Genomic DNA, 12,199 nt, shown 5'->3' on the forward strand with positions numbered 1-12,199 from the left:
ACGGCGGACCAGGAGAGGGGCGAAGCAGTTAGCATGGCTTTCACATTCCGACGTGTACAAACCCACAAACTTATAGCAAATGGACTGGTAAAATTGGGAAGTCCTGTACTCATTCCGTGCTTGACGGCCCCAAGCAGGCATTCCTATGATGCCGGCTCCGATCATGCGGCAATGATCCAGGCATAGCCTAGCCACCTGGTAATTTGCACCGATAAATTGATGATGCGTGATCCGGCTCAGTAATGCCGCACACTTTGGGGGTCCCTTGCCTACTTGTTGGTATTAATTGTGAATGTCTCCGAATGTGGTCGACGCTATAAAAAGTTAGATCGAGTCCGCAGCTACGGGACCCGAAGGATTCCGACGCTAATTCAGAACAATTGGGCAGTTGCAAGAAAGTCCACAGCTTCGACATGGGATTTCGCCTTATTGGTTCATTGGAGTGCTATTTTATTTGCGACTCCAGTTCATCAACCTGAATTTCACGGGCTACTGGTTCACACTACTTAACCTTATCTCACTTGCGACTCTCTTGCAGAGACAATAGCATCACGCGCGCGCAGCTGTATCATGACGAAACACCCTCATCCGTAACCTTTGGATGTGCTCACGGCCGCCTCCCGCCTTATCGCCGTACACACAGCGTCTCTCATACCAAGATGCAGTCCTGAGCGCAACTTTGATATAGACTTAACATCGACACTATATTTGGAGCGACTCTGTCTACATTACTCGAGCGTAGGAGAAGAAATTTTTACACTAGTACTAGGAGCAGAACGATTCAAGAATCAAGCTCACGGACACGTCCGCTTCATTCTTGGCTGTTATGCAGCGGACACAAATCACACATTGTATCCTACCACCGCCTTTGGCTACAGCATTCACAATATCTTGAACTGCAGGGTCATACACCCGACACTGTACGTAAAGCGTCCAATGACAACAAGTCGGTTATCTCAGAGCTCGATTTTATAAATCCCTTTGCAGTGATCTTGAGCAATACTCCGCAGTTCTTCGACGCTCATAGTCGCTACATCCTTACCCTTTAGCTCTCGTTGGAGCGACGCGATCCACAGCCCCAGTCTACAGCATGTGTCGCCCATGTAAAACGGCCCGCGGGGGCCGAACCCGTAGAGACGGGGGAACATGATCGCCAAAAGGACGGCTAGATCGCGTACAACTGCAGCAGAGACATACGAGCCGGGTATGTCAAGGTGTCGCAAGGTCCGATTCTGCAATAATCCTTGACCGGATTTTAAACGTTGCTTGAGAGGAAAACTGCGGAAAGTGGATATCGCACTGAAATTTATCCCAAGGGCACGCAGGTTGGTGCAGATGCTCGTCAGCGCCCATACACCGTCCAAGGTCACTGCGATGCGGGAAAGCTGAGTGGGCGGGTGGTCGCCCAGGAGTCTTAGATGGGTAAGGTGAGGCAACGCCGTTGCTAGCTCGGTGAGATCTGCATCGGCGAGGGCGAGGGGATGAGGTAGCTTTATGGACAGAGCGGTCATCATACAGAGTTGGCGCAGCGGCTCAATGCAATCAAAACCCGTCTGCCGTCCCGTCTGTAGCCGGGAAACGCCTGTGGAAAGGTTATGATCCAGAGTCAGTGCCTGTATCGAAGGGAAGTGTGACACCAAAGTCCTCGTAAGCACGGACACGTCCGCCAGCTCTGTGAGAGAAAAATGTGCATGGTGAAGGCTCAATGGCCTCTGCTGTGGGTGTGAGGACATGGACATGACTGCTGGGGTCGAGATTTCAATAGGGGCTGAGGTTTCAATAGGCAAAAAGACATCCTTCAACATTGGACACTCCGTGGTAATGGACGCCAGGAAGTCGACAGTAATAGGAGTAGGGTTGAAGTGGAGTGTCTCGAGCTTTGGAAAACCCCGCAGGAACTCATACAATTCGCCGGGGGCGATCGAAATCGAAGAGTGTATGCCCAGCCAGAGCAATCGCAGGCTGGTAAGATACATGAGCGGCTTGATCAAATCAGAAGTGTATGTGCAGGGTGGAACGGCGGCAGGCGTATTTAAGATTAGCTCTTCTAATTTGTCTCCACGAGCTTGAGAAAAGAACGAGAAGAACGCTTGTAATTCAGCCTGAGCCAGTACACTGGCCCGTATTTTGAGTACCCGGGGCATCTTGTCCAGCCTTTGTAACAGTGTGGTGGTAGATTCAATGGTGCGAAAGGAGACCTCCAGAAACTCAAGAGCTTGGAACTGTAGTGTGTCATCCTTAGACCCGGATAGTGCATCCCCTGCAAAATCCGTGTTGATCAGCGAAAGACGCCGAAGACACGAAGAGCGCGAGAGGTCGCGGATAGCGTCTGAGCTTATCAATCCCGTGAAACGCAGTGTAGACAGAGAGAAAAGCTTGACCACAGTCAGTGAGACCGCCTCTTTCAGCTCCTTGTCCCGGAAGGGATATAATAGCGCCAGGTCTAGACTCTGTAAAGAAGGGCATCGGTGTACGAGCTCATCTACGAGCTTACGGTCTTCGAGCCCCGTTACAGTCAATGAGGACAGTAAAGGGGGAAGGAACGTCATCTGTCCTTCTGTCGATAGAGCCTCAGCCCCGAGTGTTAGATATCGAAGTCGTGGGAAGCTCCTCTCGAGACTATAAGGAGGGGAAACGAGCTTTAGGAGGGCGGATTCGTATATGGAATGTTCACGATCGAGGTGAAGATTCAAGTCAAGGTAACGTATACGATGGGTGTAACTGAAGAAGCGGGTGTGCTCATTTCGGTTGAGCACCAGGTCAACCTACGGACCAGCCTTGATCAGCGTGCCGTTAGCCACAAAGATTACAGTATAAGCTCACAATTTTGCCGAAATCATTCTTCACAATACCCTCTTCAAGGAGGTTTATCACGCTCCAAATTGATACAGGTTGGAGCTCGCCTGACCACAGCCTGTCAAGTGATGGGTGCAGAAATGTGCTAGAGGTCTGCGCAAGAGCTGCCAGGGTTTCTTGGGACTCGATATGGCTGCATACTTCAAGCCGGAGCTCTGGGACGTCGAAAGCACGGGACATGTAGGAAGATGAAATGGGAAGCGAAAGCGCAAAAAGTGGTTTATCACAGGATTGAAGGAGAAGAGAGGAAAGGAAGATGATAGGAGCGCGAGGAAGAGAGCGTGCGACGTCGAGATTGCCGACGGCGGCAGCAGCGGACGATGCCGTGTCGAGGAGAACACCAACATTCAGCCCCGCGCAACCCTTCCCTTCCCTTGAGTTCTTGTGCCAGCGAGGTATAATCATAATGAACTATTATTCCCTGCAGTCTCACATCCTTTCCTATGTTTACGACATAGCCAAGCTCGAACTCTTCACGCCGGTGACATGACCAAGACCCTCCAAGACCATTCGTAGCAAATACGATCAGGTGAGGTGTTCTACCGTCACTTGAGTGGCAGTGGTTCATCAGACATCAGAATAAGGAGACATTTGGACCAGCCTGGCCAGGCGAAGGACAGGACTCAAGGTGAGGTGAGGCAACTACTTAGCGGTACCTTTCGACTAACGCCCACTTCCTAATCGTGTTGACAGAGCATCATGCGCAGCCATACAGCATCGATATCAGCATGTTGGTCAACGACGGCGACATCGACGACGAGCTCCGTCTCGACTTCAGCACCGATGAGTCCCAAGAGCTCGCTATCCGGAACGTGAAGGGCGACACGAGCACACGAGAGCTCATCACAGAGGCGGAGATCAAGGACACCTAGTGCGCATGCACCCTCTTTCTTTCTCCTTTCCATCCCCGCTAACATGTGTATGCGCTCTGGAATAGCTGCTCAGCCAAGTTTGACACGGTGCAGTACGGCACGTACAACGGCCGCCCCGCCTGCCTCATCATCATGACCTACATCTTCCACGCCTCCAATCCATCCGTGCACCGCTTCCGGCGAGCGACAATCGAGATCAAGTTCACCCTCCCGCCGAACCCAGCTAAGCCACGTGCGAAGCCGCGCCCCGTCGAGATCCTGTCGTACGCGCCAGAGAAGGCGTACGGCATGCTCTCGTTCTCCAAGGTCACCTACAAGCGCCAGCTGTCCGTGCCAATCAGCATCGGGAACTCGCTCATCTCGGCGAGTGTAACGCCCAAGATGTCGAGGGAGGAGGAGGCGATGAAGGGGAGCAGGCTCGTGATGGAGGCTAGCGAGCGTGGGCAGCCGCCGTCGAGGATTGTGTGGTCGGTCGTGGAGAATGAGCATAGTCCGGATGGGCTGGTCGGTATTCCGAGCAGAAGTGCGTGTTTCTTCTGCAGGAGGAAATATGTGCTCATCTTTGTCACCAGTCCGAACGGCCGTCATCGTTGGGCTCAAGCCAGGGGAAGACAAGTTCCAGGCTAGGTTCCGAGTGGAGACGTCCGTCGGATGGACGGTCGACCCACGGCGTTGGCCTCTCCTGACTAGACGCGACGATCCGGTATGGTTTGACACGACCAAGTCACTCATGCGGAGCCATGCACAGCTTGGGCCCACATTCGACGAGCTAGATCTCGCCATGATGCTGGAACAAGGTCAGATCGGTGGACGCATAGAGCCAGTCAAGACATGGGTCTGTGCGTGAAAACGCGAGCTGGAAAGTGGAGGTCTGCATTGCATACTTGAACATGATTATTACAAATTAATATAAGTGTTTAACTTTAGTCTAGTATCGCTGGTGGAGCGTGGAGGAAGGTGGTGAAGGTAACTGAGGTGAATGAGAGGAGAGGAAGATCTGGCAAAGGTTCATACAATCGTTTGTGACGGCTTCACGGGCCCCGGCTATGGTGATACGTGAACAGCATGCGAAGGCTAGCAGCAATGTCACTCACACTTATGCTTTGAGCTCCACGCGTTTACCCGCGCACCACACAGCCTCGACGTTCTTTACAGCCTTGATGTCCTCCAGCGGGTTCCCTCTGACCATGAGCAAGTCAGCACGCAAGCTAGGTTGGATCGCACCGCGATCGTTCAGCTCAAAGTGCTCAGCCACAAGTGCGGTCACAGAACGAAGCGCCTCGAGGGTCGACAAACCAGCATCAACAAGTAGCTCGAGCTCACGCGACAAGCTCTCGCCATGGGCGTTGTGCTCGTGCATACCCTCCATATACAACGAGTCCGTCCCACCTACGATGGGCACGCATGCCGCATGCAGCGCCCGTACGCTCTCGAGTGCATACTCGTACTTGAGCTTCCCCTCGGACGTCTGTGCGAACAGCTGCATGCCCGATAGCGTCGGCACCGCGACGCGCCCGCCCTCCTTCATCCGGCGCGCCTCCGCGAGCGTGAGCGGCACGTCGACGGGCACGTGCGTGAGGATGGGCACGCCCCCGTCCTACGCGAGCGCGTACGCCTCAGCCTGGATCGCGTGCGCGATGCATAGTTTGCCGTGCGCCTTCGCGGAGCGCGCGAGGGCCGTCATAAGCTCGCGGCTCTGCCCTGGGACTTCGGCGATGATCTTGATGTAGTCCGAGCCCTGAGCGATGCGCTGCTGCACGGCCGCGGCATCTGCGACGAAGCAGTCGGGCGGCATCTGTTTTTGGAGCGTGTTTGGGGATGCGCAGACTATGAGGGCGGAGCGGAAGTCGGCGATGGCTGTCCCTGAAGAGGGTAGGATACGAAGAGGGTCGATGGCAGGAGGGAAGGAGCCCATGTCAAGCGCGGTGGTGATGCCGTAAGGAGCGAACGCTTCGAGCTCAGATTGCTTGAAGATGTGGACATGTGCGTCGATGAGGCCGGGAAGGAGTGTCAGACCCGTCCCGTCGACGATGGTGACGTCAGAGTCGGAGGGCTGTGAAGAAGGGGAGTAGAGCTCTTTGATGATTGCGCCGTCGATGAGGACGGAATGAGGGGCAGTAAGAGTTTGTCCATCGAAGACGCGGACATTAGTGATGAGGGTTTTGAAGGACATGTTGGGTGGTTGAGAGGATAGGGGACTTGGTGTCTTGCTTAACTTCGTTTTTATGGTAGGAGTTGAGACTGTGTCGACGTAGTGGTGCGTATGGCTGCTTCATCTGGACTTGACAGGCCAAGGGTAATCGGGGAAGATGCTGGCAAGATTGTACCATGTTTACAAGATGGGCGGTAGAATATTCGCCGACAACCCCTGACAACCGTGTTGTTCAGACATACCAGCCAGAAAGCTGGCATCGCCATGTACACATCACAGGTTACGCTTTGAGCGACGCAGACGAACGGCTTGCATCCGAAGCATACAGTTCAATGCAGCTGACCATCAGCACTTCACGCCGAGACGCAAAGGCGCAATCAGGGAAATGCAGATGCTGTACTCACTCGATGCTTGCGTCGGCCACCGGCAGCCTCTCCAACACGACTCGAGTAGTGTCTAGTGTAAGGGGCGCATGGCGCCTACGCATGGACACTTGCTTTGATCAAGATCTATTGTCTCGCTTTTGTCTCGCTTTTGTCCGCTTAGAGTACAATGCTTTCCGATTGCATAAATACCTTGCGTGTATCGTAGCTGTTAGTCGTCGAATTGGCACCCGACCACCTTCCTGTTCAGCCATGGCACTCTGCCTTTGATCCCCTTCGAACTCGTATTCTCTTTGTCCAGCCACTCAAAGGCTCGGCTACCCTACACTAGTAGCTGCCAAAAAATATCCTCAGCATCCCCTCTCAGCTGCATTTCCGAGGTTTCTGACACCTTTGACGTTGCCATACGATTTTTGCACCTGGAGGCTGCATCAGATCTCACTGAGACGGGTTGGAACGAAGGAACGTTGCGAGGCGGCCCGACGTCCGCGTCAGTGAACGGCAGTAGATATTGGAACTCCGCTGCCGTCATGCACCTCGAACTGGACACTGCAGACAAACGGCGATTTTACCCGGGACGAAACCGAGAGAAAGAGGCGGCGAGATGAAAGCCTTTTCCTCCAAGTTTTGAAACCCCCTTTTGCACAGGAAAAGGTATTCTTTTAGCCGACATTTGCGTCAATTTTGCGCTGGTAAAATGGACGGGTTACCGAATTTGGACTTTACCTTCCCGATTTGGATGTATTTCTATCTACTGATGTTTGCATTCGGCCTTGCCGACGCAAAATTAAAAATCGAAAAATACCGACTATGGCAGTAAGCCATAAAAATCAGTTTTTAACAATGATAAAGCACAAAAAACCTCAACTTCTCTACCGTAGGTCCCCTTGCACATCATTTGGATGTGTATCGCAGGTTTCACAAATGCCCGCCCTACACTATGGTGTCCAAGACTGAAACGACGCGTCGAGAAGTGTGCAGGCGTAGGTCATTGCCGGACCTGCAAATAGGCTTGGTGTGCGCACATTTGGTGCACCTGTGGAGCATCTATTTTTATTTTTATTTTTCGTGTTGGCAAGGCTGAACGCAAACGTCAGTAATGTCCTCCCAGAAATACAAACTCCGAAGCAAAAGATTAACTTTTCAGCAACTTTTCGCACAGAAAAAGATGGGTGAAAAAGGCTTTCGTCTGTCCGCCTTCTTCAATCAAATTTTGTAACAGAAAAATCACAGTTTGTCTGCAGTGGGAGTCAGTCGGATTTTGTACACTCACTGAGCTTTATTGACACTCGTGTGTTGTCGTTTTTTTTACCTGATAGCGTTTTCTACAAGAAAAATGCAATATAACTTACAGATCTATCGATTTGAAGCCTGGTACAGAACACAATGCATCCCTAGAACCCAAACAACCATCCGCGTCTAACGACGAACAATCAACGACAGCCACAGCGCTCGCTAGGACTAGTCTAGAAGGCAATTCGGTTGTCAGTCCGACAGAGCCTCAGTTTCAAACAAAAGATCAAGATCACACCTTCGACGGGAGGTGTTGGTCCTTTGATGCCCAACTCCTCCGCAAGGATCTGCAGCGCCTACACCAAGCAAACGAGTAAGCCAGAGAGGCTCCGCTTGCTATAAACCACACTCACCAAAGTCTTGCTGTAGTACCTCGCGTTGTACAACGGTCCCGCAAAGAACCACAATCCGGGTTGCCCCGTCGGGCGGGCGATGCGACGCAATTCGCCAACGGAGTCTACACCCCAAATGCGGTTCCCTATCTTCTCGGTGATGGATGAACCCAAGAGAGCGACGGCACCGTCTATCATAGGCACATTGCCAGTTCTAGTTATTTAAGTGAGTTGCATGGACACGAGTAGTGAAGACGTGCCCTTACGCGAAAACAACGACATCGGCTGCAAGTTTGGTTCCATCTTCGAGAACCAAGCCATCTTCCTCAAAGCGAGAAATACCGGATCCAGATTTCACCTGAGTAAATTGATCAGACTCAGTAGATAATATTTGCAAAGCAGTACGGGAGCGTACCTTGACCTTGTCTTGGATGATGAGCTTACAGAACCCAGTGTCGAGCACTGGATAAGAGCGCGAAAGAAGTCAGGAAGGAACGTCTGGAACACGAAGACATGTACATACAAGTTCCACTCCCCACGTTTCCGTTAATAAAGCCAGGAATACCCGCCGTTATACCGTTGTACGTCCATGTGAGGCGGAAGCCCTTGCTCGTCAGCCCAGCGTGCAGCTCGGTGTCATTCCTCTTGTGAGCTTCGAGACCGCCGGACTCCATGGCCCGTATGACCATTATCGGTGACATGGCGTTAGCGACGTGATCCGATATCTCGATGTCTCGGTCTTCGGGGAACGCCTTGATGTAATTGGCGCCTGTCGAGTTGGTCGAGTGGACGCAGGTGGCACTTCGCTGAACCATGGTGACCTGGAACGAAGATCAGTCGGTCGAACAGATGATACTACCCTGATATAAGTTGTAGTACCTCAGCGCCTGAGCGGAACAAGTCGTGACTGACATCTGCAGCGGCATTGCCCTGAGGAAACACTGGTAAGACACTGAAATCCACGACAGCGTATGATAACCGCTTACAGCTCCGACGACGACCGCACGCTTCCCCTTCCACTTGCTAGCACCTTTGTGGAAGTCCGAGTGGTAATGTTCACCCTTGAACGTGTCCATACCCGGCCATTTCGGAATATTCGGTGTTCCCCACCCCGTGCAGAGGATGAGATGCTTAGGGTTCAGCGTAACGGTGTTACCGGCACGGTTGATGGCAACGGTCCAACGTCTCGTCGCATCATCATACGACGGCGCAGGTGACGACAAGACCGTCGAGGACGTCCAGACGTGGAGCTCTTGGAGCGCAGCGTACGACTCCATAAAGTTGGCGAGTCGTGTACGGCCGATGTACTGAGGATAGTTTTTCCTTGGCTTCAGGTAAACTTCGACAGAAAGCAGGAGTAAAGTGTGAAACATACGGCCAAGGCTGGTACACAACTGGTATCGCATCCTGATGTCAGCGAGAAGCAATTTGCATCCGACAAATGGGCACATACAAGAGCTCAGGTTCGCAGGCAGATGGAGCGATAGTGTAGGATAGCTATAGTAGTGTAGTTTAGGGATGGCACTTGGTGATGAATCACAGCATGACGCACCGGTTTCTCCATACATCTCCAACGCGGGGAGTCTTCTCGATGATCAAGACACGCAAGCCCATCCTCCGACAACGTGCGGCAAGCATAAGTCCATTGTGTCCCGCACCAACTAGCCACAGTCAGCTTACACTCGGGCGATCTCGAACGCGAAGGACGCACCTATTAAAACGGTCGGATCGCGCTCAATAGCCTCTTCCTCCTTCTCTCGATTCTCCTCCCACGTCGCCATAAGCTCCGGATCCTCCGGTATCCCGCGCGGCCGCTCCGTCGGCTCCTCGTGCCCAGCAAGATCGTGTAGTGAGAATGAAACCGAGCTCGCCTTCCCCCCTCCCTCTGAACCAAACGGCACGAGCTTGACCCATCCTCGTCCGCATGCGTTTGGCGAGCGGAGCGAGAACCGGAACGCCGCCTGAACGCCGCACGCGGATGCGTCCGGAGGGAGCGGGAACGTCGGTGGGACGCCCTTCATGAGCGCTTCATCGAGCACGATGTCGTGGAGCCCAGCGGATGCGAGTCTGCGGGTGCCGTCGACGTCGTCCGCGAGGAACGCTGCAATCTTGTCCCTGCCAGAGATGGATCGGAAGTCCCAGGAGAAGCAAAGGAGGTCTAGCAGGGAGTGTTCTTGACGTTAGGGAAATGCATATACTCAGAACATGGGGCCGTACCTCGGAACCAGCCTTCTGGCGTGAAAAGGTCAATAAACAGACTGACGTCTCCTGCAATAGAGGCATGTTCAAGGCCAGCAAGCCAGGCTCTTGCGATATCGAACGCTTGTGTGCTGGACGACGGGTCAACCATGGTAAAAGGATGGAGTACACGCGCAAGGCCCGAGTCTGGGGATAACGGCCAAAAAGTAGGACACGTCAGGCGTTTATACTGAACAAAACTGAAGCAGACATACCTAACGGAGCATCTCGCTCAGAGCGGACGATAGAGGTGGTCGGAAACTTCTAAACGGGGTTTATCGCGGTGGGGCAGGACCCACGGCATTCTAGCAGTCTTGCCGCGCACGGCTAGTCTTTGAAGGGAGGAGGATGCTGTTCGACTATTGCTTGACTGTGATGAGCAACCCGAGACTCTATCTCAGCCGCCCGATACAAATCTTGTGTGCTTGTCCACTCATCTGTGTATGTCAGAAGAGGTCGTAAGTCAGGGGCTCGACAACAAATAGCGGAGCATAAATCGGAGAATGAACCCTAAAATCGCGTGTTGCTCCTAGCCTTGCGCCATGGTCAGTTTTCTCGAGTTCTTTCGGCGTATTCATGTGGAACCTCCGAATTTTATATGTTTCTTTGAAGACCCCATGTTATATTATGGTTCGTACAAACAGCAGTGGTTAAAGGATCCACGTAAGCGTCCGCCATATGTTATTCAACTCTAGTCGGGACACTACTGTAGCAAATCGACCATAAGTTCCCGGTGGCGTGAGAGACCTGAGTTTAAACCCGCCTTCCTAAACGGTATGTCCCGCAATTTAGTTCCCGATGGTCGGTAATGGTGGGACAAGGTTCCCGGGCCGGGACAAATCCGGGCCGTGTCCCATGTTCCTGGCTATTCAGTAAGATACGCACGATTCCGCGAGGGCGGCTCGAAAGCTAAACGCCTTTAATTTCGGCAACCTCGGCGACGCATCATGTCGTTCACTGCTCCCAACTGCTCCCTATCGCTTTCCTATCTCCATGCAAAGGTATGTTTCCCTCGGACTACGTATGTTGCATCCTTTCGTTTGTTACTGATTTTCTATTTCTTTACAGCGGCGGTCGGCCTTGCAGCAATCTCGCTGCAAGCCTCATGTCCCCCTCACCTCTCTTCGATCTGCGGGTGCGGGCTGGAGGTGTTGTCGGCCAAGTGCTGGCCAAGTGCTGACCGGTGACCTTCAGAAACTGTATAAAAGTGTGAGTCTTTTTGCCCTCTCTCGACAGGAATCTAATCACTCTTTCCTATCATTCGCTCACCCGCCCTCTCGCTTTATCATAGACATAAGCTTTATTTCTCTCAATCGCTCTACACTCCCGTCGCTAATTAATCTTCATCATCATCCTTCGACCCTCCTCTCCATGGCCCAATTTGACAACACCAACTTCGAAGACACGATCAGGCTGCCCAACGAAGCTGCAAGCTTCGTTGTCCCATTCGGCGCCTCACTTTTCGACCTCGTCACTGGCACCATGCCCACTATGGGCATCTCTTCTCTCACAGAGCAGGAGGTGCTCTCCTTGCACCCTCCCCAGTCCACCCCTTTTGATTACCGTTCGATCCCTGTCCCCGCCTTCGCCAAACGTCTTGACGAGTCCACGCTCCAGTCTTTCTGGGAGCGCGGATTTCGTAGCTTCCGTGTTGACGACCGCGGCCACGAGGTCTTTGCACCTTTCTGGCTCGGACGCTGGTGGTACATCAACGCTGTTGGCGGTAGATCAAAGGGGAAGTGGGCTAGCGCCTGGGCTTGGGTTCTCGTCAACATCATCAACGCGCCCATACCGCCTGCCTTTTCTCATGTTCCACGCGCCGTCAACACGTTCTTTCGAACAGTTGCATGGGATGCGCGAATCGGCGGCGTTCCAGTCGCTGACCTTGCTGACCTCTTCTCTGACAACTATCTCCCTGGTTCCCTCATCGATCATCTTCTACGCATGATTCACGACTGGGCGGATCATTTCCCAGTTCGGCGCCAGCTCCTTGTCGACACCTTAGATTTTCAAGTCCCTTTCATTTTCCCCATCTCCGAGACTGTTTCATGGGATTCCTTCGACACCCCCGAC

The 12,199-nt window shown here is 52.9% G+C and overlaps 4 protein-coding genes across 4 annotated transcripts; 1 reads left to right on the forward strand and 3 right to left on the reverse strand.

Moving 5' to 3' along the window:
- Positions 1–731: 731 nt before the first annotated feature.
- CONPUDRAFT_147778 (uncharacterized protein) lies at positions 732–3,261 on the reverse strand (the record flags this gene model as incomplete). The annotated part of the gene is made up of 2 exons (XM_007777283.1): positions 732–2,765; positions 2,824–3,261. 2 exons carry the CDS (start codon positions 3,259–3,261, stop codon positions 957–959), a joined length of 2,247 nt encoding a protein of 748 aa, XP_007775473.1. The 3' UTR covers positions 732–956.
- Positions 3,262–3,912: 651 nt separating this feature from the next.
- On the reverse strand, positions 3,913–5,601 carry CONPUDRAFT_170164 (uncharacterized protein). Its single transcript, XM_007777284.1, has 3 exons — positions 4,823–5,601; positions 4,301–4,772; positions 3,913–4,251 (listed from the first exon to the last, which is right to left on the reverse strand). Exon 1 carries the CDS (start codon positions 5,254–5,256, stop codon positions 4,825–4,827), a length of 432 nt encoding a protein of 143 aa, XP_007775474.1. The 5' UTR covers positions 5,257–5,601; the 3' UTR covers positions 3,913–4,251; positions 4,301–4,772; positions 4,823–4,824.
- Positions 5,602–7,696: 2,095 nt separating this feature from the next.
- CONPUDRAFT_160167 (FAD/NAD(P)-binding domain-containing protein) lies at positions 7,697–10,238 on the reverse strand (the record flags this gene model as incomplete). Its single annotated transcript, XM_007777285.1, has 13 exons — positions 7,697–7,729; positions 7,793–7,852; positions 7,910–8,102; positions 8,155–8,246; positions 8,304–8,350; positions 8,412–8,709; positions 8,768–8,818; positions 8,875–9,211; positions 9,264–9,282; positions 9,342–9,385; positions 9,441–9,549; positions 9,600–10,046; positions 10,106–10,238. The coding sequence occupies 13 exons, from the start codon at positions 10,236–10,238 to the stop codon at positions 7,697–7,699; spliced, it is 1,863 nt and encodes a 620-aa protein (XP_007775475.1).
- Positions 10,239–11,497: 1,259 nt separating this feature from the next.
- On the forward strand, positions 11,498–12,074 carry CONPUDRAFT_160168 (uncharacterized protein; the record flags this gene model as incomplete). The annotated part of the gene is made up of 2 exons (XM_007777286.1): positions 11,498–11,893; positions 11,970–12,074. 2 exons carry the CDS (start codon positions 11,498–11,500, stop codon positions 12,072–12,074), a joined length of 501 nt encoding a protein of 166 aa, XP_007775476.1.
- Between the last annotated feature and the right edge of the window lie 125 nt (positions 12,075–12,199).

This window comes from Coniophora puteana (genome assembly GCF_000271625.1).
Source record: "Coniophora puteana RWD-64-598 SS2 unplaced genomic scaffold CONPUscaffold_20, whole genome shotgun sequence".
NCBI classification, from domain to species: Eukaryota; Fungi; Basidiomycota; class Agaricomycetes; order Boletales; family Coniophoraceae; genus Coniophora; species Coniophora puteana.

What these genes read in the sequence shown, in the direction of transcription:
- CONPUDRAFT_170164 (XM_007777284.1), bottom strand. Translation starts at nt 5,256, where the DNA reads ATGAAGGAGGGCGGGCGCGTCGCGGTGCCGACGCTATCGGGCATGCAG.